The sequence below is a fragment of the Coregonus clupeaformis genome, unplaced genomic scaffold, assembly GCF_020615455.1.
Source record: "Coregonus clupeaformis isolate EN_2021a unplaced genomic scaffold, ASM2061545v1 scaf0196, whole genome shotgun sequence".
NCBI classification, from domain to species: domain Eukaryota; kingdom Metazoa; phylum Chordata; class Actinopteri; order Salmoniformes; family Salmonidae; genus Coregonus; species Coregonus clupeaformis.
In genome coordinates, this window is record NW_025533651.1 from 421,021 (window position 1) to 447,194 (window position 26,174).

At 43.9% G+C, this 26,174-nt stretch overlaps 2 protein-coding genes across 12 annotated transcripts; one reads left to right on the forward strand and one right to left on the reverse strand.

The window, feature by feature from the left end:
• Window positions 1–1,104: 1,104 nt before the first annotated feature.
• Window positions 1,105–6,771, forward strand: LOC121559478 (dickkopf-related protein 3-like). Its single transcript, XM_045214113.1, has 7 exons — window positions 1,105–1,376; window positions 1,721–1,846; window positions 2,027–2,107; window positions 3,367–3,459; window positions 4,200–4,344; window positions 4,761–4,917; window positions 5,093–6,771. The coding sequence occupies exons 1-7, from the start codon at window positions 1,170–1,172 to the stop codon at window positions 5,178–5,180; spliced, it is 897 nt and encodes a 298-aa protein (XP_045070048.1). The 5' UTR covers window positions 1,105–1,169; the 3' UTR covers window positions 5,181–6,771.
• On the reverse strand, window positions 5,952–25,369 carry LOC121559485 (ubiquitin carboxyl-terminal hydrolase 47-like). Of its 11 annotated transcripts, none has more exons than XM_045214104.1 (30): window positions 25,101–25,369; window positions 21,998–22,057; window positions 20,689–20,883; window positions 19,932–20,045; window positions 19,619–19,772; window positions 19,428–19,524; window positions 19,166–19,311; window positions 18,915–18,994; window positions 18,583–18,603; window positions 16,395–16,544; window positions 16,034–16,129; window positions 15,728–15,880; window positions 15,305–15,481; window positions 15,021–15,152; window positions 14,748–14,824; window positions 14,255–14,310; window positions 13,936–14,048; window positions 13,724–13,831; window positions 13,295–13,502; window positions 13,072–13,187; window positions 12,787–12,906; window positions 11,832–12,648; window positions 9,997–10,172; window positions 9,803–9,883; window positions 9,485–9,600; window positions 8,801–8,919; window positions 8,359–8,489; window positions 7,998–8,045; window positions 7,748–7,878; window positions 5,952–7,596 (listed from the first exon to the last, which is right to left on the reverse strand). In XM_045214104.1, exons 1-30 carry the CDS (start codon window positions 25,143–25,145, stop codon window positions 7,422–7,424), a joined length of 4,212 nt encoding a protein of 1,403 aa, XP_045070039.1. In that variant the 5' UTR covers window positions 25,146–25,369; the 3' UTR covers window positions 5,952–7,421. The 11 variants fall into 11 exon arrangements, with proteins under 11 accessions (XP_045070039.1, XP_045070040.1, XP_041728657.2 ...); XM_045214105.1 differs by having other exon boundaries at window positions 18,583–18,600; window positions 20,689–20,886; XM_041872723.2 differs by having other exon boundaries at window positions 15,323–15,481; window positions 20,689–20,886.
• Window positions 25,370–26,174: the final 805 nt, after the last annotated feature.

Below are 26,174 nucleotides of genomic sequence, written 5' to 3' on the forward strand. Positions count from 1 at the left end.
CTTGTGATCATTTTGACCCCACGGGGTGAGATCTTGCGTGGAGCCCCAGATCGAGGGAGATTATCAGTGGTCTTGTATGTCTTCCATTTCCTAATAATTGCTCCCACAGTTGATTTCTTCAAACCAAGCTGCTTACCTATTGCAGATTCAGTCTTCCCAGCCTGGTGCAGGTCTACAATTTTGTTTCTGGTGTCCTTTGACAGCTCTTTGGTCTTGGCCATAGTGGAGTTTGGAGTGTGACTGTTTGAGGTTGTGGACAGGTGTCTTTTATACTGATAACAAGTTCAAACAGGTGCCATTAATACAGGTAACGAGTGGAGGACAGAGGAGCCTCTTAAAGAAGAAGTTACAGGTCTGTGAGAGCCAGAAATCTTGCTTGTTTGTAGGTGACCAAATACTTATTTTCCACCATAATTTGCAAATAAATTCATTAAAAATCCTACAATGTGATTTTCTGGAGAAAAAAAATCTCAATTTGTCTGTCATAGTTGACGTGTACCTATGATGAAAATTACAGGCCTCTCTCATCTTTTTAAGTGGGAGAACTTGCACAATTGGTGGCTGACTAAATACTTTTTTCCCCCACTGTACGTCACAGCAGACCCTATTACTGTGTAGCCTAATTATCACAACTTTAATACATTGTAACTAGGCCTACTAATTGGGAAACATAATAACAAGTGAATTATAAACATCTAATTGAAGAGTCAAAATAAAGAGTCATCGTCAACACTGACGGTGGTCTCATCACACAGATGTTCCAACGTTAACCCATGCTCTGGGCAAGTCTGCTCATTGCTCAAAGACGAGCATTCAGCCCATTGCGGTGTACCACCATCCCTCCTTCATTGGCCGCATCCTCCCACAGCCTACTACGGCTGGCCCAGAATAGGCTCGCCACTGGCGCCACTATGAAAGGTCAGAGCATCGAAAACGTATCACCTTGGCTTGCACCTGTCAATTAGGCTATAGCCTACAGTCGTCGCATAACTTGTGGCAAAATAAACTTTCTCAAAATATAAATACATTATTAAATACATGATCTATCTCCCCCTCACCGCTCTCTTCCGACAGTGCCCCAGCAGCAGCATCATCGCACACACCCAGTGGGCAGAGGCGACGTCCTAAGAACCTAATTCATTCTGGTGCCTTTTCGCGCAGCAGCAAGGATGTTGTATCTCTATCTTCTAACCCTGAGCCTATCGTCTATCCATGGCATCCTCCTTCCTGAATCTGCCAGGCCCGTGGATTTGGACACCAACCAGATCCTTGAGGATAATTTGGCACAAGGACACACGACATTAAACGAGATGTTTGAGGAGGTAGAGCAACTGATGGAGGACACGCATAATAAACTGGAGGACGCGGTGCACCAGGTTGGTTAATGGTTAGGTCTACTCAGACTTCTATTTGCAGAGCTTTGATAAAGATAAATTAGCCTATTATATCCCATAGCAGCCCTTTCATTTATATGATTTCCAATTAAATGTAAAATGCAACAGATAACAGTGCAGTAGACTCTTATTATATCACTTTAGTTGATCTAAAACTTTTCTGTTAAAGCAACCACAAATTTAACTTGACCTTTATTTTACTAATAAAAACAGTTGCCAGTGTGGGTTGAGATGAGTCGAAGTCAATCTTAACATGCACAAGTTGTAAAGAAAAAAACAGTGGTAACCTCAATGCAACATTGATATTTTGCATCAAACCTCATTAGATGGACAATGAGAGTGCAAAGTCCAGCTTGCATCCCCATGACCTTCCCTCAAATTATCACAACGAAAGCACTTCTGAGAGTGTGGTTGAAAACCAATCCATCCACACCATAGAGACCGTACACAAGGTACAGTAGTAGTCATACTCAAATGTATTATTGTACTGTATTCCATTCAAAACTAGGATGCTGAAATGCTATTAAGAATTGTAATACTGTATGGCAGTATTATTTTGGCATCCCACATTTGTTATGAAGACTGAAAGCAACATTGCAGAAATCCTACAAAATGTGTTTCTCTTTCTTCAGGAGACAGAAAACAGAACAGGAGAGACCCACATCACCAGAACAATTATCCAGTCCAGTGGCAAGGGAAATAATATTAATCATGTGAGTGAACATCATGATTTACAACAGATAAAAATAACATATATTATCCACAATAACTGGAACACTATAACTCTAATTGGTGTTTTGTGTTTATTAAAGACAGTGGGCATAAGATGAATACAATTCCATCCTTAATGCAAATCACAATTCATGAAAGATTGAACAAGTCGTCGGCTGTTTCCTCTTTCTGTGCTGCTCTGCTCTGCATGCGGCCACAGCTGCTGTCATGTTTGGGCGTCTCATTTCTCTTTCCCCATGCCCTGTACGCCTCTCCAGTCTCAACTGTGCTGTCTCATGCTCTATAAGCCAGGCTAAAGCTACGTCTTACCCAGGCAGAGTGACATGTGCAGGATGGTGGCTGGTTGAGAAGCTCTCTTCAGCGCTGCATCCTGTCTGTACATTAATTATATATGGCAGCCATGTCTCAGCCCTGATGAGGATGCTGATCAGGCAAGATAATAGCAAAAGAATCAAACCGATCAATCAGGCCGGATGTGTGCGTGAGTGCATGTCTTTGACCAGTATAGGTCTTTGGAGACAGACACGAGATTACTGCTATAGCAGGCCTCTGACCAGGAACCAGTGCAAGAAGTGCTCAATCCATCTTATCAGCCAAATTCTGAGGGGTTTTTAGTTATTTGTTTGGGTGGTTTTAGTTACAATATCTTGCTGGATAGTTCTGAACAATAACTTTGAAATGTCTGTATCATTTTATTCTGTGCTTTTGGTAAACATTGTGTTTAGTCATTTTCATAAGATCTTGTACATTTAACATGCATTTTCTTTATTGCAGTCACAGGTTTTAATATTTAGTTAAAATAATACACAGTCTCGGATCGTGCTATTCCTGCCAGTCTTTTCCTTAGCATATGTGATAGAGAGACAAGTGAGAGGAAATTGGATGTTTACTTATAAATTTGGGGACAAGTAGCCCATTGTCCCATTTTCAACAGCAGGCCCATTTTATTCAGGTCACTTTAGGCACAGATAAATATTGGAGGAGATCTTGTAACAACGTATCACATCCTCAAAAATGTACTTTGAAGTTATTTTAAAGTAACTTTTGTAAAGAAGTTTGCAATAGTACATGGCTATAATTTCAAGACTGCCATGTTTGATTTAGGCTATTTATCCATACAATCTGTTTTATAGTGCAAAACTCTGGATTGTGGGAGGCTTTGGTACCATATAGCGACCCTCTGCATGTTTATCTGTGAAGGAGGGTGTGTCCTGATTGTCCCCTCCTCCCCTCCTTACAGGAGTGTGTCATTGATGAGGACTGTGAGAAGGGAAAATATTGCCGGTATGAGACACACCGATCAAAGTGTCTAACCTGCAAAGCCCTCGACGTGGTAGGTCCATTTCATGGTTATTAACAGTGCCACACACATTTTACACACCCTGACACTGAACCCATCTAAAATGTATTTATGCAGACCTATATTTCCCAGGGGACTTTGACTCCTTCCTAGTTCCTATTATGTTCTACTTTAGACCATCTCCAGTTTTTGTAACAGTGCACACGTGCACACACACAGCGATCACAGAACAGTAGATTGCTTAAACATATGATGCAGCTGCTTCTGCATTGCAGTGTTGCCACAAGTGTAACTGGAGTGTTTCATGGGGGAGAGCTTCTCTCCTCTTGGCTGCGCATCAAAGCATGGGTCTGATTGAATATGAGCTCCACCTCTCTCAGACAAAGAGAGGAGCTGGATGAGAGGTAATGCGACACATACAATTGAATTGAATTTAAGAGCAATGTTTTTGGCAGGGCAGAGTGGAAATCCATCCACATAATACTGTAGAGACTGGCTTGCATTCAAAGTCAAAGGTACGCTGAGAATAGTTAAGGGTCTTCCTAGTTGATAAGGCCTGTGTTAATGTCCTGCACAGAAAAACACAGTAATATGTCGAACAGCACACTATTAATTAGACCCCAAGTTTCAGTTTGCACAAGTAGCAGGAATTTGCTGCACCTAGAGAGCTTACGAGAGTTACAAGAGACCAGTCATGACATTCCATGACCATGGGGCTTATATGATGCCATTTATGTAATCTAACAGTTTGTCACTGTGTTTGTGTGTTCCAGCCCTGCAAAAGGGATGAGGAGTGCTGTACAGGACAGCTGTGTGTGTGGGGCCAGTGCAGCCAGAACGCCACTAAGGGGGAAGCTGGCAGCATCTGCCAATACCAGAATGACTGCAGCCCAGACCTCTGCTGTGCTATCCATAAAGGTGCAGGCCACAAGGCCACACACAGAACATAATTCCTCTGCTAAATTATACACCATGAGTCATTCTACATGAAATTAACATGTGGGGAGCAAAATGGGCTCGTTTCATTTGGCTTTGACTCAGCCAGATAAAAACCTAAAGGGATTTCTTTGACATCCAAAAAAGGGAGGCTTCAAATTTCGATACCACAAAGCCTCTGTTCTCAATGTAATTATCCCTAGCCAATTATGATTGTCATGAAGTCAAGTGAAGCAGGGTGCATTGAAGTTTCAGATAGTTAAGTGATCATGTGAAGACCCATAACCTGCTTTCCCCTCCAAGCACTGTCCATATACTGTACTCTTTTATTAAAGTTTCTGTAGTAAAGTCACTTACCTTTGTCACTACCCATCTCTCTCCACTTACCTTGTGGTCAGCCCTGATGTTCCCAGTGTGCACGGCCAAGCCAATAGAGCGTGAGCGCTGTCATGGCTCCTCCAATCACCTGATGGAGCTGCTGTCCTGGGACATAGAGGGCCAGGGACCAAAGGAACACTGCCCCTGTGCTGAGGACCTCCAGTGTCAACATCTCGGGTAAGAATCTGTGTACTGCAAACCTGCAACATTTATATTCAATTGACATGAAGGCATACGTCATGACATTTGTTTTTGCAAAAACACTTGGTAGACAAAAGCCATAGCTATCACTCAAAATGCTGTTGACCCAGAATGATGCTACAAAGTTGATATTTCCTTATCTCTTTGACAGCCGAGGCTCGCTGTGTCTGAAAGGAGAGAACTCGAGTGAAGAGGACCTGACAGACACACTTTATTCAGAAATTGACTATATCGTCTAGGAGTAACCATGCAGCTCAACCTTTTCAGGCCTGTAGACAATCAGAGGGGTCTCCAGTGATTTCAGCCTAGAAAATGAAGTGGCTCCCCCTCTCACAAGGCTTACATGTAAGATTCTTCCATCTAAAAGCTGGTCATTATTTATTCAAGGCATTGCAGTTTTTTTCTATTTGCTCGAATTTAACCAAAAATCTAGATGTTGCATAGTGCATAACACCATGTATGTATTAGATGGAATTGACTTTTTGGAAATTCCCGATTCCTAGACATTCACACTGTTCAAAGGTAGTGTGTATGATGACTACACTCCAATTCTGCAATAAGAGTTCTTCATGTTTGAGCAAATATGTACTTAAACATACCCCCTCCTGCTCTCGTCTCACTTATGCGCCTACCTTAAGGATGGAGAGTTCGCTGGAGATGCACCGTTGAGGCCCTTTGCTCAAAATAATTAAGTCAAGTTAGGGGTGAAGAAAGAATCAATACAATGTACTGTATACATGTGAAGTAGCTTGCTTAATCCTGGTTTTTGTTTAAAATAGTGGTTTAAACAAGGACAGATGACATTTCTGAATGTGGACCACTGACAGAAAATGACAGGTCAGCTCATCATGCCCCAAACTTGGTAATGGAAACTATAACCCAGACACATGCAGCTTGAAAAACTTTTGCTCACAAGGAAATAAAAGGCTTTGCAAATGTAGATGTCTATCCTTGAGATGTAAATATTCTTATATGTATATCATGTTCAATCCATATAAATGCAGCATTGGTAAAGTGGGGATTCAAAATATTTAATTTACAATGACAAAATACTGAAGTTATGAAAAAAAATATTTTAATTTCATTCTAAAATCACCTTAACTATGTTCACACAAGATTTAAACCTCAAAACAAAGAAACAAATTATTTTATTGGCATTCCTACTATGAACAGCTTATGGCAGGCAGCATTAGAAGCCCAGAGGAGCTCTGCTGGGCCCTGCAGTGTGGAGACCCAGTCAGCTGGTCCATTAGGGTCTATGCCCTCTGGTCTCAGTCTATCCGAAGCAGCAGCAGCAGGTATATAGCGCCACAACCACTACCCAATCATCTCCCAAAACCACTGAGGGCTCCCGCCCTTCACGCCATCAGCATGCACGTGGCCTCGACGGACACGCACACAGTTCACATCGTGCAGAAATAAAACGAGAGAGGAAATAAACGTTTCTAAATTAACATTAGGTTAAATACAGACAAAATGTTTTAATGTGTGCCAGAGGTCGCTCACAATAACATCAAAAATAATTTACATTGAACAAAATGATGAGCTCCTTAACGTAGTCTACTTGGTGGTCTAGTTGCCATTTCCTTGGTAATTGGAGGACTAATACGTATCAGTGAATCAGGAGGAAGTGAGAGGCAGAGCTCCTATAAAGCGTATGGGGTGGAGCAGCAGTAAGAGGAGTTTCCACAGTGATGCACACTGTGGCATTCTGGGAAAACAGTAGAAACCCTCCAGGTCAGCAAATAAAAAATGACCACTTTATAGAATCAGAGAAGATAGAAGTTATTAAATGTTGAGTGTGAACTACGTATCGATTTGCCAAGGATGCTAAAAAACTGCAGTTTGGATTAAAGAAGACAAAGAAACTGGAAGAAGACTGGATAGTGAGTTTGTTGTCGTAGATACTCTTGGCTTTATACTCAGTCTCTAAAGTGGGTGGGTGGGACGAGCATCGCTCTAGCCTGGTGAAATACCAGATGTGGAGAATTTGAACCAGGTACATGTTCACAGATGGGTCAGGTAGGCTCTATCGCTAGTCTGCCTAACAGAGAGGGAGAGCGAGAAACCAAGTGCTAGAGGGAGATGAGGATAAATAATGTGTAGCGGGGAAGAGAGCGAAGAGGAAACAGACTGTTTTCTTTCCCTCTGGCTACACAGCTCTACTCTGATCGTGCACCCATGTCTGGAACGTTTCCGTTAAATTGATTTGTCTGTATGGTGTTCTTTTTATTGAATAGCCTTTGCACTTCCCTTTAAACTTCACAGTACAATTAACTATAGTGCACAATATGATTTCTGAGCCACTCTTTCCCCTAGAGCTCAGATTGGAGGATGAGAGAGGGCGTGTGAGCCGCACTGCTCTGGTGACGTCGTCGAGTGAACGTGGGGCCCCACGCCAGACAGGGTCCCCTGGCCGGGCCACGCTACACTGCAGCAGGCAGGCAGGCCAGCTAACCGGGACGGGCCTCAGAAGGGCCTCAGTCCTGCCCCAGGTCCTTGACCGGGCCCCCATCCAGGTAGATCTTAAGGGCTTTCTCCTTACGAGGTGAGTAACTGACCCGGTGGCCAGTCTTCAGCAGGCGGCTGCTCTCCCTCTTCATCAGCTCGTTGCGCTCGTCTTCAGACTGTTCCATAGGCTCCTCTGTGCTGTTCCTGAAACACCAGAGTACAAGCTGTGAGATCTTCTGGAGAATATACCTATATTAAACCAACTATCTGCAGTTTCCCTGAATATCCCGTTGTCATTTCACAATAACTATTCATTTGGAATGGCAAGGTGCCTGTTCCAGTATGAGGGGTTTACCTGTAGAAGACCACGGCGCCATCATCACAGATGTACAGAGGCCACACATTCAGTGTGGACACTTTAGGGTTCCAGTCCAGATCCTGATGGATCTCCAATACCGAGATATCACAAGGAAATGTTCCGCGCCCCTGCAGGAGACAATCAGGACACCAGTCAGTAAACTGGGAAACAATTCAGGAAATGAAGTGGAGTGAATCAATACAAGAGTAAAAATAAATCCTTACAGCGTTAAAAACGGTTGACCTACCTTGGCAAACTCCAGGTTTTCAAGAGGAATACCACTTATTTCACTGAGCTGGAGAAAGAGAATGTGTCACAAATTGCCTTTTAAAATACCCATTTAGCATGCCCTATCAGTTACCTTGCTACATCTAGTTATTTTCCATCTCAGTCTAGATGTTGTATACTGTGATGTGAAAAGTTACTGTGCATCCCACTACTCCCAAGTGATGAATCAGACCCAGTGATGTTGCTGGGAGCAGCACTTAGTGGTTGAGACAATCCCACAGTGCTGCCTTGCAATCCAGTGTGTATGTGGCCTCAGACATGCGCACCAGTGTACAAGGCCTGGCACGACATTCAAGACGTGAACACACACACACACACACCTTTTCCTTGAGTTCCTCCACACTGCTGCTCTCCAGAACCACTTCCTGGAAGGGCTCCAGCTTCATCTGGGCGGGGGTCCAGCGGCGGGTCAGCACAGCCAGCTGGGACATGGACTTCATCTTCTCCGGTCCTGGAAAGGCGCAGGAGAGGAGGGTTGGGGATTGCTGAGCACACACACCCACTGTCTGTCTGCCTCTCTTTCACAAGTGATACTCATTCAGAGGGGAGACAATTCAGTTCTATAGGGCTTTTCCTTTTACAGAAGTAATTATGTTAACTCTTCCTCCAACGCCATTTTTAAGTGACCTAATATAGGAGTTTGATAGAAAAGCAGCCATATATTTTAGTGTAGGTTTGTCTCTATTCAGGCTATGATGACCATGAGGCGATTTAAAAATGGTTCTGAAGAGGGTAGTCTAAACAATAGCAAACCAGGATTACCATCTAGAACCTCCAGGAAGACCTCCCAGTTACTGGAGATATTGATGTCCTCCTCGTAGACGTGGTAGTCCAAAAACACTGTCCCTGGGTTCTTCCACGTCTTCTTCCTGAGACGGAAACTGACCCCACACAAACACACAAAATTAAAGATTCAACAACACTTCTATCAATAAGCATCAGCTGTGAGTCAGTGCTTTAAAAAGGTCACTCACAGTACCCATCCATAAGAGGACAAAGGTGCCCATAATACTTTGAAGTAAGAGGATCTGCAGCAGGTAGCCTAGTGGTTAAGAGCGTTAGGCCAGTAACTGAAAGGTCGCTGGTTTGAATCCCGAGCTGACTAGGTGAAAAATATGTCGATGTGCCCTTGAGCTAGGCACTTAACCCTAATTGCTCCTGTAAGTCGCTCTGGATAAGAGCGTCTGCTACATGACTAAAAACGTACACATTCTGATTGTATCACCACAAAGACACCTGTGGAACCTTTTACAGTCAACTAGCCGGTGACAACAAATGTTTTCATAAGAAAATATGTAGGTAAGGGATTCAAGTGTATAATATTTGATGTATGGTTGGATGTGTGCCCATATATTCGTGTGCATTGGATTGTGTACATAGATTTTAGATATGCAGATCAGAGTTACTTGACTGTACATGTTAATAAGTGTTGAAGGTGGAACTTACTTGTCGATGTTGAGGTCCAGGTTGCATTGGTCTTTCAGCTGAGGCATTAGCTCCTCTTTGGACTGTTTCACAGTCATGCCCTTAGCAAACACTGTGTCCACGAGGAACTTACAGGGCTGGGGAGGAGAGAGACAGACACACACACCATCACTTACGCCGGAAACTCAATGACATATACAACTGTCACATCAATACACCTGGTGACAAATCCATCAGTGACACACCTACAGGCTGCTGTTATGTGAGGAAATTGCACAACACCAAATAACAACAACCACTTGTGTGCGTGAAGAAACATCAGATTATCCCAGTCCTTACCTCTGCGTCATTCACTAGTAGCTGGTAGACTTTCACCCGATACTCGCCCTTCTTTAGTGCTCTGCCTAATCGTATGGTTATCTGTAAGAAGATCAAGAGGAGCACCATGGATAAGATTGTAAAATAAAAACACCATTATCTTTTGAGAAGAGTCATGATATTTTGAAAGGGGCAGATAGTGAGACGCTACGGACCTTATTGTCGTCAGAGAAGGAGGAGAGGGTCTCGTTGAGCCGTACACTCTCAAACTCCTGGTTGTTCGCGTAGACGCGGAACACCTTGAACTGGGTAGAGGTGACCCCCACGAAAGGCTCCAGGTTCTGTTTGAACGCTGACAGAGTTATCCTCTTATCTACGTGGACCAATACACCTGACAGGAAAACAGCACCAAAACATACGTTTCAATTAGTTGGATCAGACTAATCACATAACAGTATATGAAATACTAAATGTGGATTTGGTTCTAAGAGCATTTAAACCAGTGTTTCTTAACCCTCAAGGTGTTGCTCACCGGTCTGTCAGATAACTGACATGAGTGCTTATCTTAAATTAACCCATTCACATCCATGTACTATATTTGGTACAATGTCAAAATGTGCCACAGATTCTGTTTGGTGTAAATGCATGAATTCTGGTGTAAACACAGTACAAGTGTCTAGACAGGACACGTTGACATTTTAAGATTGTTATTATCGATCATAGTTGGGAATTTGATACAAAATGTACACATTTTAATTTAATAAAAATCTTTAAAATGAATTCAGCATATGCATTTTGAAATACATTTCAGAATTAAATTGTTTAAACGCATATAGTATTGTTATTTGACCTGTTCTAAGCCCAAACATATGATTCAACTCATTGTTGTTTGTGAACTACAGCAGTTTCTGTATCCTACTATATTTAGTCTTTGGACACGTGGTTACTGTTTTTTTTGTCAACACCCCCCCCTAGAGTATATGCAATATAAACTCATTTAATGGAGATTGGTGAGTCATTTTACAGCGTTCTCCCTCTCTCAGATCTTAAAAACATCTTCAAATCTTATTATACAGTATAATCAAATCCAATGCAGGTCAATGGAGAGTGAGGCCTAGTACAGCATTCCCCCTCTTTCTCTCCCTCGCTCACAAGCACACACATACTGCAGATATACAAACATGCGGGTGTGCATGGATGTCTCATGGTAGGGTGGGGGTATGAAAAATGGTTAATCTTTGAGCACTTTCTGACCACATCTACCATGGGAAATCATGTACGGAAGGTTTTGTTCAAATAAAAAAATGGTGCAGTCATAAAGTGATTAAATTCATAATATGAAAGACCCACACTTATTCCACAGAAAAAAGGTACAAAATAACAATTCTACAGTTCCAACAAACTAAACATGCAATCAAAGAAACCAGTTAGGATCTCAGACTAAAAAAGATTAGCTTCAAAGACCTGCATTTGTAAATACATTTAGAATGGTTGGGCTTTCCACCAGCTGTTGTTGTTTGTGCGGGCATATGGGTGTGTGAGCGTGCGTGACTGTCTGTGGTGTGTACACACGTGTGTTTGTGAGAGAAAGAGGGAGAATGCTGTACCCGGCCTCACTCTCCATTGACCTACATTGGATTTGCTTCTACTCTAGGAGTGAGTGTGAGTGGATTTCGAGAGATACCAACAATTAAAAAGATCTGATCATAACATGTATTCACAGGACTTGATTCATAAAATGTGTAAAAAAAAAAAAAGAGAAGAAAAACAGTAACCCCATGTGTCCAAAGACTAAATATAGTACAATATCAAAAACTCACATTGTAGACAAACGCTTTGGCCGATCAGTAAGCTCAGAGAACATGTGTACCAAATGAAATGAATGATACATTGCCATTATGGACATAAATGGGTTAAGGGAGGGAGGGAGGCCATAGCTTCCCAGGCCCCATTCCAGAAAAGGTTGAGAAACACTTTGTACAATCTAAATCACTGCTGAGTACAGATATACCATCATCATCACACAGACAGAAGAGAAGAGAATACATACATTTCTGGCCTCCTTCCCCAGAGCCTTCCTCCTGATCGTATGGTTCTGCTCTGAAGTAGAGGTAATATGATTCCACCTTGCTCTTCCCGTTCTCATCATACTCGCTGTCTGTGCCGCTGTCCTCCTCGGCCGTGTCCCACGTCTCCTTCTTGCCCTCGTTGGCCTTGGAGCGGCGACTGCTAGTGATGCTGTGTGAGTCCAGGCCATTGGCCAGCTGGATGGGGCCGCTGTCGGCGTTGCACAGCGTGTCACTGCTGTGGCTGGAGCTCAGGATGTCACTGTCTACTGAGCTTGTGCTGCGGTCGTTGTTCACCTCAGAGTCCGAGCGCTCCTCCCCAGGGAACTGGGTTTCCGGGTCAGAGTAGGCCCCCCCGCCGCTAGCCACCTGGATCCGGTTCTCCAGCTCGCGGTTGTCGACTGCAACGACAGCGGATATGGAGGAGGCAGAGTCTGGCTCCTGAGAGGGTGAGGGGGACTCGATGTGCTCAAAGTCGCTGGTGTCTGAGCTCTTCTGGCTGTCACTGGTGCTGGAGCCCTGCTGGGAGCCCTGCTGCTGCTGGAGGGACAGGTTCTTCAGCTTCTCTGTGCTCTCCTCCAGGATGGTCTCTACAGACTTCCTGTTGCCCTTTGACCCCTCAGAGCACTCCTCGGGGTCGCCGCCCACATTTTGGCAAATAGTTCTGTTGGTGCCGGGGGATTGCACAGGCAGCGAGACAAACAGGCGGATTGTGTTCCCATGGCGATCCAGCAGTTTCCACAAGAGCGAATCGGTGAAAGTGACCTGGTGATCTGGGGATTCAGAGCTTTCCACAAAAACCTGAGAAGAGAAACCAGAGAATGGACAGATGAGGTTTGTGTTACATGGGAGATCAAAGCACTGCAGAAAATTACGTTTACAGATACACAACATTAACACAGCAGACACAAGCTGGAAAGGACAACAATAAAGTGTGACCTTGTTGCTCCTGAAGAAACCCTCTGCTTTCAGTGTCTTGTTGGGCACGTAGAGAAGCCGAAGGTCATTATAGCAACGCTCCAGGACGACACGCATGGTTTCGGCTGAGAGCTCTGTGGCCTGTCAACACACAAGACACACACAGTGGAGAGCTACTTCACCACAGATCCCACAACAAATACTGGCAGATTTTATAGTCTTACAAGTGTGGACTGTATCAGGCTGGATTAGACTGTATTAGAGATAGAAAGGAAGAATTAAAGAGGATTGTTTGAACTAGTTTACCTGTGCAATGAGCTGCTTGAACTCAGTGATTGACTGGTTTAGGTAGGCCCTGATGCTGACGGGAGGGGCGATAGTCTCAGTCTTCAGATCCACCACGTGAACCTTCACCATCACCTCTGCAGAGACACACACCAACCAGTCACACACACAACTCCTTTCCGAAAGGCTAAAAGAGTTGCTAGTTATAGTGTTATATTCTAAGTATAAAATGTGTTTTACTGACCTCCGGGTTTGTAGGGCTGGAAGACTTGCTCTGGTCTGCGGGTCTCCAGCAGCAGGTCAAACATATAGGAGGACTTGATCCCACCCAGCAGCAGCCCCATGGGGGTGTCCTCCTCTCCCTCGTACGAGCGCTCCAGGTACTCATGGAACTCATCGTACTTGACCAGGCGACAGCAGTCCAGTGGGACCACCTCCTCCAGATCCATGAGCTAGGGGGCAGAATGGGCGCCCAAAGACACACACAAACACGTGTAGCCACATAAGAGAATGTTTTGAGGCTTCTATTGGCCATTGCAACCCCCCTTTTATTCTTAGAACTGTGTCTATCCTTGGACCACTGACACAGACCGCTGGCTGGTATGCACTGCAGCAGCTGAGTGAGATTAGCTTTCAAGGCTTTCCTCTGCGTTTAGCTTGCACTCTGATGTACCTTGTAGGCCATCTCTGTTGCCTCTCTGAGCGTCTTGTCCTTGTGCACTTCCAGCTTGTTCTCCATCATAGTCCTCATCTTCACCGGATGCATGCAGAACAGCTTGATCTGACAGAGAAATGGGAAATACAGAGCAATTAACGACAATAGAACCCCTGTGCAAAATGACCGACACCGTTGCCCATGGGAAAGTCCACAGAAGGAGGATGTACCTTGCAGGTATTGCGCTCGATCTCCCTCTGTCTTTTCTCCTGCTCCTCAGACTCCTTCTCCCTCTGGACCAGATGCTTTATGTGCTCAGGGAAGTCATCACAATCAAGATACTCTGCAGAGGTAACAACACGGTCCATCAGTCAAGAGACCACCATAACTAACTGGAGGTCCAAGTCATTGAGAGAGACTAGGAAAGCAAAACCTAATAGGATTGTTATACCCACATATTTAACTTCATACAGTTTAACACCGCCATTTTAGACATTTAAAAGCAAACGTGATAATGGAACTAGACTTGATTTAATATGTTTCCCTTACTTGCATTCCTTGAGGGGTCTTTCAACCTATAAATCAGCATATACGCATTCGTAGAGCTGTTGGAACAGAAAAACATCTTATTAAATGCAAATGGAGAAAAGGAATATGAGTAGCCAAATCTTAGAGTTTAATCTTCCTTCCCAAACACATGAAAGAACAGCGCATTACGTAAAAGCACAGTTATCAACAGGGCTTTGTCCTAGCCTGAATAACCACCCTCTTGTTTTTCTCCCAGGCAGACATCAATCAAATGCAGGACTCTGAGTAAACAAGCCCTGGTTCATCCCCATTACATCTTCCTCTGGTATTGAACGTCGCTGTGTGTGGACTGGGAAGTGAACAGATGCTGGTTATTTTCTGGCCATGTATGCATTAGTAGGTACATACAATGAGATTGTGAGAGGGGAGAGCCAGGCATGGGAGTGAGATGTGTTCAGGGACATATTGATTTCAGATCAATCCAGAGAGTGACAGAGACAGGAGCTCCACTGACCTGGCAAAGGCACTGGAGTAATAGCCTCTGCTCCCTGAGGACCCTCCGTATGTCTTCCTGATGTCTTCCTGGGTGATCTATATAAGGACACACACACACATCAACACACTGGACCATCACCGTTGTGTTTCTGACAACTGTCAATAGAATATTACAATGACAAGTCTATTTAAAGCGTAGGTCGAGGAGTTATATTGATGCAGCCTGTGTCGAGTTGTTTTGTCTAGTATTACATGCATAGTAAACATAAGGTATTTGAAGACTGAGAATTACCTTGCTGACGTGCTGGTCGTTGAAACTGTACCACTGGCCATCGCTGAAGGACTTAATGCAGGCATAGTAGTGGCCACCTGCAGCGCTGCCCGAATGGACCATGACCGAGAACAGCTCAAAAGTCAATGAACTCTGGAGACGAGACAGGGGCAGGAGAGACAATTGGCTAAGAACTCAATCTAATGACAGCAGATTGCACTACATGCAAACAGGCCAGGATGGGCTATAAGACACATGCAGTAGTGGTGCTAGAGTGTAAGAACGGTGTGCGTGGTATTACATACAGTGTTGAGGCTGGGTACCTTTGGCTTCAGGACCCTCTCAGTACTGCTGGCGCTGTCCAGGCAGATGCCCTCATCCACACCGTCGTCCGTCGAGAAGTCGTTGCTCATCTGGTCGCTGTGGCAACTGCCCTCATTCTCTGCCCCGCTGTCAGTGCAGCTCTCCGTCTGAGGAGATTTCTATGAGAGGGGGCATTGATCAAAAACAAAGAGTTGGATAGAAAGAGAGAGAAAGCAGACAGAGTGCAGGTATCAGTTACACTCATTAATTAATGAGGACTTAATTGAAATGACTAATACATGAAACATAATCAAGAATCAAATTTGAAGGACATGGCACTATTCCCCCCCACCCCAAGCCTGATATCATGATTCTACCTAGAGTATAAAACACATAGGAGGCCACACTGGGCTGGTGTTTCTCACCTCGTCCTCCACGTCAATGAAGGGACCCATGTCCAGCTCCTCAGGGAAGGACATGCGGTCGTTGAGTTTGATGCGGTGCATAGTGGTATAGTCAAAGTCAAAACGCTTCAGCTGCAGAGTCAGCAGGTAGGGAAAGTGCAGAAACCTCAGCCCCTGTGGAGGGAGGGCAAAGGGCATGGGTCAGAACACAACTGGCCTGAGCAGACCAGTGACCACCTTCACTCAACATCCCCCCCATCAGTTCTCCCATGACCCAAAGGGAAGTGTGGTCTTAACATCAACAAGATCACAAGTCTGTATACTCACCTTACGGGCGTCACATTTTTTCTTGCAGCGCTCACAGAAGTACTGGTTGGCCCCGTCCAGAGTCTCTGGCTGGACAAAGGCCTGCAGAGCCTCCTCCTGTTTCAGTGAGTCACAAAGGCATTGTATCAGTAACAACTCTGCCCACATTTACAACATTTAGGTAACATTATACTGTCTTACTAGTCACAGTCTTTAAGGAAAATGCAGGAGCACACAGCGGGGTCTGGACTTCAGTGTCTGCGTAGTGAATACATAAATGACCATCATAGCTTTGGTCTCTTCACACACTTGGATTAATACTGCTATAGTCATGAAGAAGAGCAGAGACATAAGAGATGGAGGGAGGGAGACAGACACGCACCACGCTGCCATAAGCCTGGCTGGCCCCAAAGGGTCTGATGACCAGAGGGATGTCCAGGTAGGTGTCGATCCTCCAGCTCTCATAGCCACACTCCAGACAGCGCACATAGTCCTTCAGTTTCCCCTGGTACAGCTGGTTAATCAGGTCAGCCTGAGGGGGGACACAACACGAGGGAGTCAGGCCCAAGCAGTCACAACGCTCACATGTATCTCTCAGATCTCTGAAACATGCTCTTCACTGCTCACATTGTACCTACTACTCACACAACCTCAACTCTATGCCAGCTCGATAATGACGTAAACTCCCTAAACTCGGTAACACTCCCCAAAGACAATGACTCGGCTCCTCTCAAAGAGTCAACACATTTCACTTAATATGTGACTGCAACAGCAGGCCCATTGACTGGGTAAGACCCTATTTAACAGGTAGAGACCAATTGGTCCAAGTGGTGGATGTTAATGGAAAACTGTCTAACGCAAAAGGAGATTAGTTGTGGGGTACCGCAGGGGAGCATCCTTGGTCCACTGCTCTTCCTACTGTACATTAACGATGTGAAATCAGCCTGCTCTTGTAAATTGTTTTTGTATGCGGATGACTCTGGTCTATTGGTGTCCCAAAAGAACAAAGCCTCAGTCTAAGAAATCCTTAGCACAGAGTTATCCAATATCAGTAAATGGCTTTCAGACAAACTTTCTCTGCATCTAAGAAAAACAGAATCCATCTTATTTTGGTTCCAGAGTACCGCTTGCAAGATCCCCTGGTTTTAGTGTCAAAAGTGGGCAACTCAGAGGTTACACCAAAAACATCACCTTGGGTGTGAATTTTATATTTCACCGGTTAGGTACCTTATGTTGAACAAAAATAAACCACTAAATGTAATTCCTAGCTCAGATCTAAAAATGGATTGATATTGACAACATGAAGAGTCTGGCAGGTGAGCAAGTTCAGTGTCACTGATTATGTGTGCTCATCATGGTTCACCAGCAGCCACAAACATCTAAACAACAATTTCGGATTTAAAACTTTTGATTCTAAAGAATAAGCCACAGACCAGCTAAAACAAGCTTGTAAGAATTGTATTTTAACTCCCCCGGCCCTCATACTCATCTGGAGGCCCAGCATTTTAAGCAGCTAGGCTGGCTATCTGTGTAAAAATAAATTGTATTAATTGAACTTGGTCTGGTAAGGACCACAGAGTTATCACTGACTCAGCCCTCAGGTACCTATCCAATTATGTTTATTTTGTTAGAGTTGTCCACCAGCATAATACCTGTGGCAGTGACTCGAATATTCACCGTTTTAAATAACAGTACATCTGGTAAGAACCCTTTTTTATATTCCAGCGCTGTTGAGTGGAACAAACTACCACAGCAACTTAAAGCCATACCAACAACATCATTTAACTAGAATGTAAAAAGTTGGCCAACGATTAAAAAGTAGAAAACATTTTCATGTCTGTATATCTGGAATGTGTCTATCTATGTAACTGTATCTACCCTGAGTATACAAAACATTAAGAACATCTGCTCTTTCCCTGACATACACTAACCAGGTGAAAGCTATGATCCCTTTTTGATGTCACTTGTTAAATCCACTTCAAAATCAGTGTAGATGAAGGGGAGGAGACAGGTTAAAGACGGATTTTTAAGCCTTGAGACATGGATTGTGTATGTGTGCCATTCAGAGGGTGAAGAGGCAAGACAAATGTAGGTGCCTTTGAACGGGGTATGGTAGTAGGTGCTAGGCGCACCGGATTGTGTCAAGAACTGCAACGCTGCTGGATTTTTCACACTCAACAGTTTCCCATGTGTAATGTGTATCAAGAATGGTCCACCACCCAAAAGGACATCCAGCCAACTTGACACAATTGTGGGAAAAATTGGAGTCAACATGGGCCAGCATCCCTGTGGAACGATTGACACCTTGTTGAGTCGAAGCCCCAACAAATTGAGGCTGTTCTGAGGGTAAAAGGGGGTGCAACTCAATATTAGGAAGGAATTCTTAATGTTTTATACACTCAGCGCATGTCAACAACCCAAAGAAATAGGGACCACAACAGAAATAAATCTGACTTTATTGTGCAATCCCGGTCACGTTGTTTTATGCATGTGTATATGTAATTTTTTAACTGACAAATAAATTCAAACAAACAATTGTAGAAAACAATAATAGAAGTTAAAATAAGTACCGTAAGTGGAGAAAACTGCTGCTGGGGACACAAATATAGCAAAAATCAAAATGGGACTTTGATTAGCCACACTGATAATGTAGAGCATTCTTTACAAACACAGCTACACGCAGGAGCTCACGTGTACGAGCCTAGTGCTTCTATCCACAGTGAATTAAGTTTACACGGTGTATACCAAACTCCTGAGATCAGAAAAAGCTAACCCTCAGCCTTACTGGCTCTTTCTCCCCTTCCCACAGTAGGCCCTTTGTTCTGGGCCTGGGGGAGGCCCCTCATTGGCTCCCTGGATTAGTGTTGTCAGACAAGTGGCAGGGTTCGCTTTTCTTTCATACCTGCTCTGTCTGCTTCCATTTCTGCTCCAGGGCATCAAACATGACCCTACACAGCTCCTGGACGTCATGCTGCTGCCAGGCTGAAAACACACAGACACGCAGAAGAGACATAGACAAACACACACAGACCAGTTAAAACACAGTGAACTGTGTGACAAAACAAACATCAGAAGTGGTTGAGCCTGGGCTCCTCCTGGTTACGTGGAGGCTGCCTGGTGGGGGTGTCTAGACGTAGCAGAGTGACTGCCCACCTTCGCTGCTGTCCCAGCCGAAGCTGCGGGTCACGTCGGTGGTCTCGATGGCCCTCTTCTTACTGGTCTGCAGCAGCAAAAACAGCCTCTGTAGCTGGTAAGGGATGCTGGTGACCGGGTCCTCGTCTGACTCCTCAAACTCCCAGCTGGAAGAAACAGTGGACGAGTAGACAGAGTTTTAGGACAATGTTCTTCTCATTAAATACCCACACACCGTTTAGTAGAACAATACACAAAGAGCTTAATGAGAACAGGTAATTACTTGTACAGTGCATTTCTGAACTCCGGGGTCATAAACAGCGTTTGTAGAAGGCTGTTCAAATAGCAGGTCATGGCCTGGTTAACCAAACCCACATATCCTGCAGAGGGGGAGAAAGACAGGAAGAGAGCAGTCAGGGGGGTAACGTAACAGGACGTGAGGTCAAGTCTACGCTATTGAAAGAGAGGGTGTACCTGTGTCTGACTTGTTGAGGATGGAGGAGTAGGAGTAGCTGGGGCTGCTGTAGTCGCTGCTGCAGCCCACCGTGCAGTCTCTGGGCAGGGGGCCGATAAAGCGCTCCTGGGAGCTGTCATCCAGACCACTGCTGTCCGCTGTCCCCGACTCATCCTACACAAAGGAGGAGGAGAATTAAGCTTCAGCATATAGCTACCACAAGTCTACCAAGAATGAACTGCCTGTCAAGCCCTCCTCCAGGGGACTGCCCTAGGCATGCTGGTAGTCATAAACCATAAACTAGTTTTATTTGTATCTTCCCCACTCACTCACCGATGCAATCTGAGGCTGCTCTCCGTCCTTGTCTGTGAGCTGGAGGAAGTTCCTCTTCCCGGGCTCGAACCCGGACTCAGTGAGGGACATCTCACTGCTGGGTTCCAGCGACCCCTTGGGGAGAACAGAAAACGAGAAAAAACACCCTTCAGTTTGAACAGGCAGGTCTGAGCATGAGAAAATAAGAAAATTGCGAATTTGAGATTGAAAAACATCAGTAGTACCCCACAATACAACCTAATTAAACAACAATCAACCAGTCAGTTAGAGGTTCCCATTGAATTCATAAGGAGAATCCCCATGTTGATCAGTCAAAGGATGAGCTTTTAGGACCAGTTTGTGGAGCATGCTTTGAAGCAGCAGGGTTTTCTCATGTAATGTTGGCTGGAGGAGAGGGAGGGGGGAGTAGCCAGCAGTGGAAATACAGCTTAATCCACTGACCTACTCTTGTGAGATAACTCCAGCCTCAGATTACTTCAGGGACAGGAAATAAAGAGACTGGCGTACATACAAACAAAGCTATTTACACACTATGGGGAGGAACTAAACGGCCCTATTTCAAGCCGTTGGTCAGTGAGTGCGGCTCAGTAGAACAGCCGACGTACAGTAGACAGAGATGCCATGTGTGGAGGAGGCGCAAACGCAACAATGACGGACGTGTTGGAGGAGTTGGTTGAGTACACAAGTATGTAAGCCCCCCACCAGGATCCAATGAAGGGACCTGGGATCATAAGGTTGTCTTAGGACACACACTCACCATGTCCCCGGTGTTGCCCCATGCCAGGTCAAAGGTGCCGTTCACATAGCTCGCCTTGTGGGCCACATCCTCAAAGAGTTTGGAGAGGGTGGTGGAGGCTGGCAGGTTGAGGGTGAGCCTCTCATTGACCGTCTTAGCATTGGTAGTGTCCTGGACTATGCACAACACTCTGGGCTCCTCCGACGCATTCTCTATCTGCTGGATACATACAAACACCTTGAGCGCAGAGCACACACACACCTCCATTCAGTTTTCTACTTCATGACAAAATATTCAAACAACACGTTATAAGCATCTTATTTGCATGCATTCAGGGAGCCGAGAGATTTGCTTACAGGCAGTGGTTAGGGCATTCTCATACTTACACATGAATGTCATCATAACAGGCGAACGAACACCAGACACAGGAAACTAGAGCAGGCGGGTTGTGCAATGCAGGATTACTATTATATGACGTATGGTGTGGACCTTACGTAGCATTACGTTCTTGGAAGATGCCGATTAAAATAGTAGCCCAAACCTAGAGGGAGGCACATTAGAGACTGGAACAGAGCCATGCCACCAAACTATCATACAGTGCCCATTCCATAAGGAATGTCTCTTCAGTAAGGAAACTGAAAATATCTGGTTAAGTAACTCATCAAGGGACGGGCTGACAGTACATTATTAAATTTACCAAAAACCATAACATGCAATGATAGATCAAGATTTGAGCCTCCTCATGCATACATTGAATCTATAGGGCTAGTCTGGTTTACCATCTGCGTATCTAGTGAGAGCCTCACACCATCGCACACTATAGACCTTCATTGATTCTCTTCAGTCTGGCTTTGTCCATGTTATTTACGACATTTTGGGCTAGCTATTCAGCAAATGTAGTGAAGCCAACATTTGTTATGATTACAGTGTCCACTACAGTGTATCAGACTATTTTCCCCAAAGCAGAAACCTGTCCAAGACATAGTGGTGTTAGTGTGACTTAGTGTCCCTCAGCTCCTTCACATGGCCAGTGCTTATTGTGACCTTTATTTAATTGTCCACAATTCTTGTCCGTGTGTGTGGTGTGTTGCCGTTTGTCAAATGTTTTCCTAATCGAATAACATTTTGTATTTTCCTAAAGGATTCAAATGGGACATCCCCCAAACAAAAATTCCTATGGACAGTTTATTTAACCTACGTGTGTTAGCTGGTAGTAGGTTGGCCAAATTTTCAGGACAGCAAGAACCTGATGCTCCATGCAGTCATCAGCAAACCCCACATAGTAAGCTGCACACAGTCACAGACGCCCCACTCCGCTAGGAGGGACTACCTGAGAAAACCTCTTCTTCATCTCATCGAAAATACTCTGCCTGCAACTCCAAAACATACCCTAATGACACATGGGGAGGAGGGGTGAAAAACACAAAAGATTAAAACAGTGCAAACAGCTGTTACCGAGAAGGGAAACAGTTACGCAACATGCTGGAGTAGCTCTATGTATCCACAAGCGCAACGGCTCATGCGAACTAACTGGGAATGGCACGCTTTCAATTCACTTCTAAACAACACCAGTAATACTGTAGGTATTTTTTAAATCACACAGACAGAACAAGTGATCATCCTAAAGTAACTATGTAAAGCTGGTGATCTTGGCAAAATCTGCCCGGCTGATGCTATAAACAAGCCGCAGATGTCAACACATGAGTGTATTATCAGATTAGGGGGTATTTTTATCACAGATAATGTTGCAAGGTGCTGACATGTTGCCGTAGGTGCTACAGAGCACAAACACAATCGCACTACACAGATATGAGAATCTAGGCTAAATGACAAACACACAGTGGAATTACTACTTAACTAAAACCAGAGTTAGTCTGGATTTCTGTTGTTAAATCATTATTGATCCAGTCAGGCGACACCAAAAAACAAATATTTTCCTGCCAACAGGGAAAATTACAGCAATCTAACACCCAGCATCAGCAGGCCTACAGCAACACTAACTCTATAGAAGAGCCTTCAGAGGGTGAGAGAACAGGATACATCTGAATGTCAAGGCACACAAGCTGGTCTATAGTCACAGGCTGGCAGAGAACCCAGAATTTCAGCCAGTAATTTTCAGTCTCATTTTCAAGTCACTCCAGTCTGTAAGGTCAACATTTTTTTCTTCAATCAAGATGACAATCTGGGAGAGAGAAAAAAAAGCTGATCTTTACTTCCTGATTTCACAGTAGCGCCTGAGGTCTAATGACTCTCCCTGAAACAGATACTGACACAGGCTTTTCTATGCATGTAATTTCTCGAGAACTGTGAACATTGCATAATGGGAAAGCAAGAGCGGGCTTGCTAACCTGCTTGGGGATTTGGTTTTCAAAACAACATTTATGCCTATCTTGAGTTGCAATGGGAATTACATTGCATTAACATGCATTTGCACATCTGACAAACTGTTAACATGTCATTTCTCCAAAATAACATTTTATGAAATGTCTGAAACAGTTATACATTAAAAAAAAAAAAAATCTCAAGGAAAAAACAAACATGACAATGAACTTAAATACGATAGGCCTTACACAGTATTGATGTCCTGTTATCTCCTAGGAAAGCCTGCTCAAGCAATGGGCCTGCACAAGGGCAAAGGCCACCACCACAGAGGAAATTATATGAAGCTAGCCTACACAACTTAGAGAATAAAATATTTGACTTGCAGACCTTGTTGTAAATGAGGAAACAGGAACTATTTTATAATAATTCAACAGCAGGTGTGCCTCTGCTCAATGCCAGATTTCGAGGCCCAAAACACCCTCCACCCCGCTGACTCATGCCACTGCAGACGACTTCTGTCAAGCGCTTTAACAGCAGCTAGCAGGTGGCTCTACAAAGTTTAAACCAACCAGCTCTGACTGGACAACTCAACAGTAGGCTGGAGTGGATATGATGTTTAGCTACTGCTTCAAATACTGACTATTGCCTTCATTGGTCGGACAATAACAAGATCTTTAAACTGAGTTTTGGTGCTGTCAAAAGAAGCTCTATTGCAAGTCGCCTAACCTGTTCCAGTTCAAATTCAGATGAAAGAATGCTTGGTTAATTAAGACAATTATCCATTATTTTACACAAGACATCCAACTGAAATATGAGGCCTTTCCATGCTCAAATGCAAAGTGACAGGGGCCCAGGCAGCAATGTGTGTAGGGTTGGAGATTGTCATCAGAGTTTGGCCGTGGAGAGCAGTGAGCCCTGCAGAGAGCTGAAATAATGGGTTCAGCAGCGTGATTAGGGGGATGGAGAGAGGACTGATCAAGGGCACAGCAGCACAACGGCTTGGACCGTCAGCACTGGGAACACTTGATTATTGAATGAGGCTGTCCAGAGCAGATTTAAACTAGAGTCAATTCCATTTTAAAGAAATGTATTATCCTACTGAGGCCAACATTCCAGTCTCAGCCCTAATACTAGCCTAAACAGAGGCTTCTGGCACTATATTTCAACAAAGACAGTGGCCGGATTAGCTACAATAAATCTTCAGAAAGTGTGAGTGCAACAAAAGACCCCTAATTTGAACAACACAATGGTTGTATTCATGTGGAAATTGTGTACACAAAACCACCATATGAAATGTTAATAAGGCATCTAAAATGTCATCCAATAGACAAGGAGGTACTGACAGTGTCATATAAAAAAAAGTTTAGATCGTTAACTATTAACAGTTAGAGCTAATTGTATTAAGCAAAATGAGGGTATTGGAGCATTACTAGCTAGCTAATATTATCAAAGCTAGCTAATAGCAACACTTTTGTATAAGACATATCAAATAGTTAAATACCGTTAGCTATGAAACCAAAGGTCATGTGAGACTGATGTTTAGAAAAATAGATGGCTAGTTAACGTTACCTGCAACAAGGACTCTTTTGTTTACCCGATCGGAAACTAGCAAGTTAGCTTGTCATCCAAAAGATGAGGCCGTCCAGCTGGCTAGTTTGCCTTTGCTTTGACAAGCTAGCCAGCTACTAGTTAACGTTAGCAGCACCTCAAAGTAATGTCTAACGACATTATTAACAAGCTAGCCAACAAAAACGACAAAATATTACTCCAATTGTTTTATTTTCCATGTAGCTAACTGGCTACCTCTGTTGTCCACCACAGTTTCCTAGTTAAACGTTAATACCCCGTTTTGAGCGAAACAGTCGGGCTTAAAGCTACAGTAGCTAGCTAGCTAAGGTTAGCATGCTAGCAGTCTTTGCTAACTAGCTAGACGAAAGCTAACGTTAGTTAGCCAACTCGGTCATTGCGGTTTTACGCTTCAGTAGATAATGCCAACTACTTTTCTGTGCTAACTTCTAAAAAGTTGCTTGTATCACTGACTATCACAGGGATGATTGCTAAGGGCCCGTTGTTGCCAGAACCCGTTCTGGGACTGGCTATGATCATCTCACCTCTTTGGGTACGAGCTGGTTCTCTTCGCTGGGCACCATTTCCATTTGTACGACAATTTATACAGGCATCTACCCGAGCTCGATGTCAACGGGAAAACTTTTCGACGGTGAACACAAACATCATTTGTGTTTTTTCAACCCGAGGATCTGTACAACTAAACTGAAACTAATAAAAACTTGCATTAAAATTAGGTGGATAGTTTCTTTCTGTTACACCACCTAAGCACAAACACACGGCTATCAATGGGGAGGAAATGGCCAGTCTTCAATTTCGCGAGATTTCAGAGAAGGTATCATCGTCACATCCTAAAACATCTCTGACGTCACTGATAACCTACGTAGCTAGACTGTAGGGTGTATGTACAGGTAACTATGGAACGCCGTTTGGGTCTTCGCATGGCAAAAAAGAACAAATAACCTTGTGGACCTGAATGTGACTGCACGTCACATAACAATTTAACACGTTCATACATTTTTTACGTAGTTATTACACACTGATTACACTATCACTCGTATTTCATATGTCACAACGACTCATCGATACGTTTGCTGCGATGCTGGTAAAGTTTTGTCTCGCGCACATGGCCTTCCCCAAGCTATGGACAGTGCTGGTCATTTAAAAAAGCTAGCTAACGTTAGCTGATGGATGCAAACAATGTTCTTCCCCAAAAACATTGCAAAACGACATAATCTGTTTCAGTAGCTATAGTTAGCTAGCTAACAATCTAGATAGGTGTCATCATCTAAAATACCCCTAATTTATAAAACTGTTCTTATTTGATTAATGGTGGTCGGACCCACCTATGTGAAGCTAGCCACAATAAGGATTAGCCACAATAGTGGAATTTGCGGTTAGCCTTCAAAATAAAAGTATGTCATTGACAGTGATGCAAATGAATACATATAGTGGAATTATACTATGGATCATGCTAAACGAGGTTGGATTGTTGTTATATAAATTCAACAAAATAAAATAAATTGTTAATTTGACAAAAATCTGTTGAAATCACACTGGATGTATTAGACTTTAGAATTGCATTGGGGGCATATTTATTTCACTGTACAGCCTTACCT

Bases quoted from the DNA above. Each gene is read 5' to 3' on its own strand.
- LOC121559478 (XM_045214113.1), top strand. From the start codon at position 1,170: ATGTTGTATCTCTATCTTCTAACCCTGAGCCTATCGTCTATCCATGGC. The intron at 1,847-2,026 runs GTACAGTAGTAG...CTCTTTCTTCAG, and splicing joins CCATAGAGACCGTACACAAG to GAGACAGAAAACAGAACAGG. The intron at 4,345-4,760 runs GTGCAGGCCACA...CCTTGTGGTCAG, and splicing joins CTGCTGTGCTATCCATAAAG to CCCTGATGTTCCCAGTGTGC.
- LOC121559485 (XM_045214103.1), bottom strand. From the start codon at position 25,145: ATGGAAATGGTGCCCAGCGAAGAGAACCAGCTCGTACCCAAAGAG. The intron at 19,773-19,931 runs GTGAGTGAGTGG...TCCTTTGTGTAG, and splicing joins AGCAGCCTCAGATTGCATCG to GATGAGTCGGGGACAGCGGA. The intron at 13,832-13,935 runs GTACATCCTCCT...TTTCTCTGTCAG, and splicing joins TCGAGCGCAATACCTGCAAG to ATCAAGCTGTTCTGCATGCA.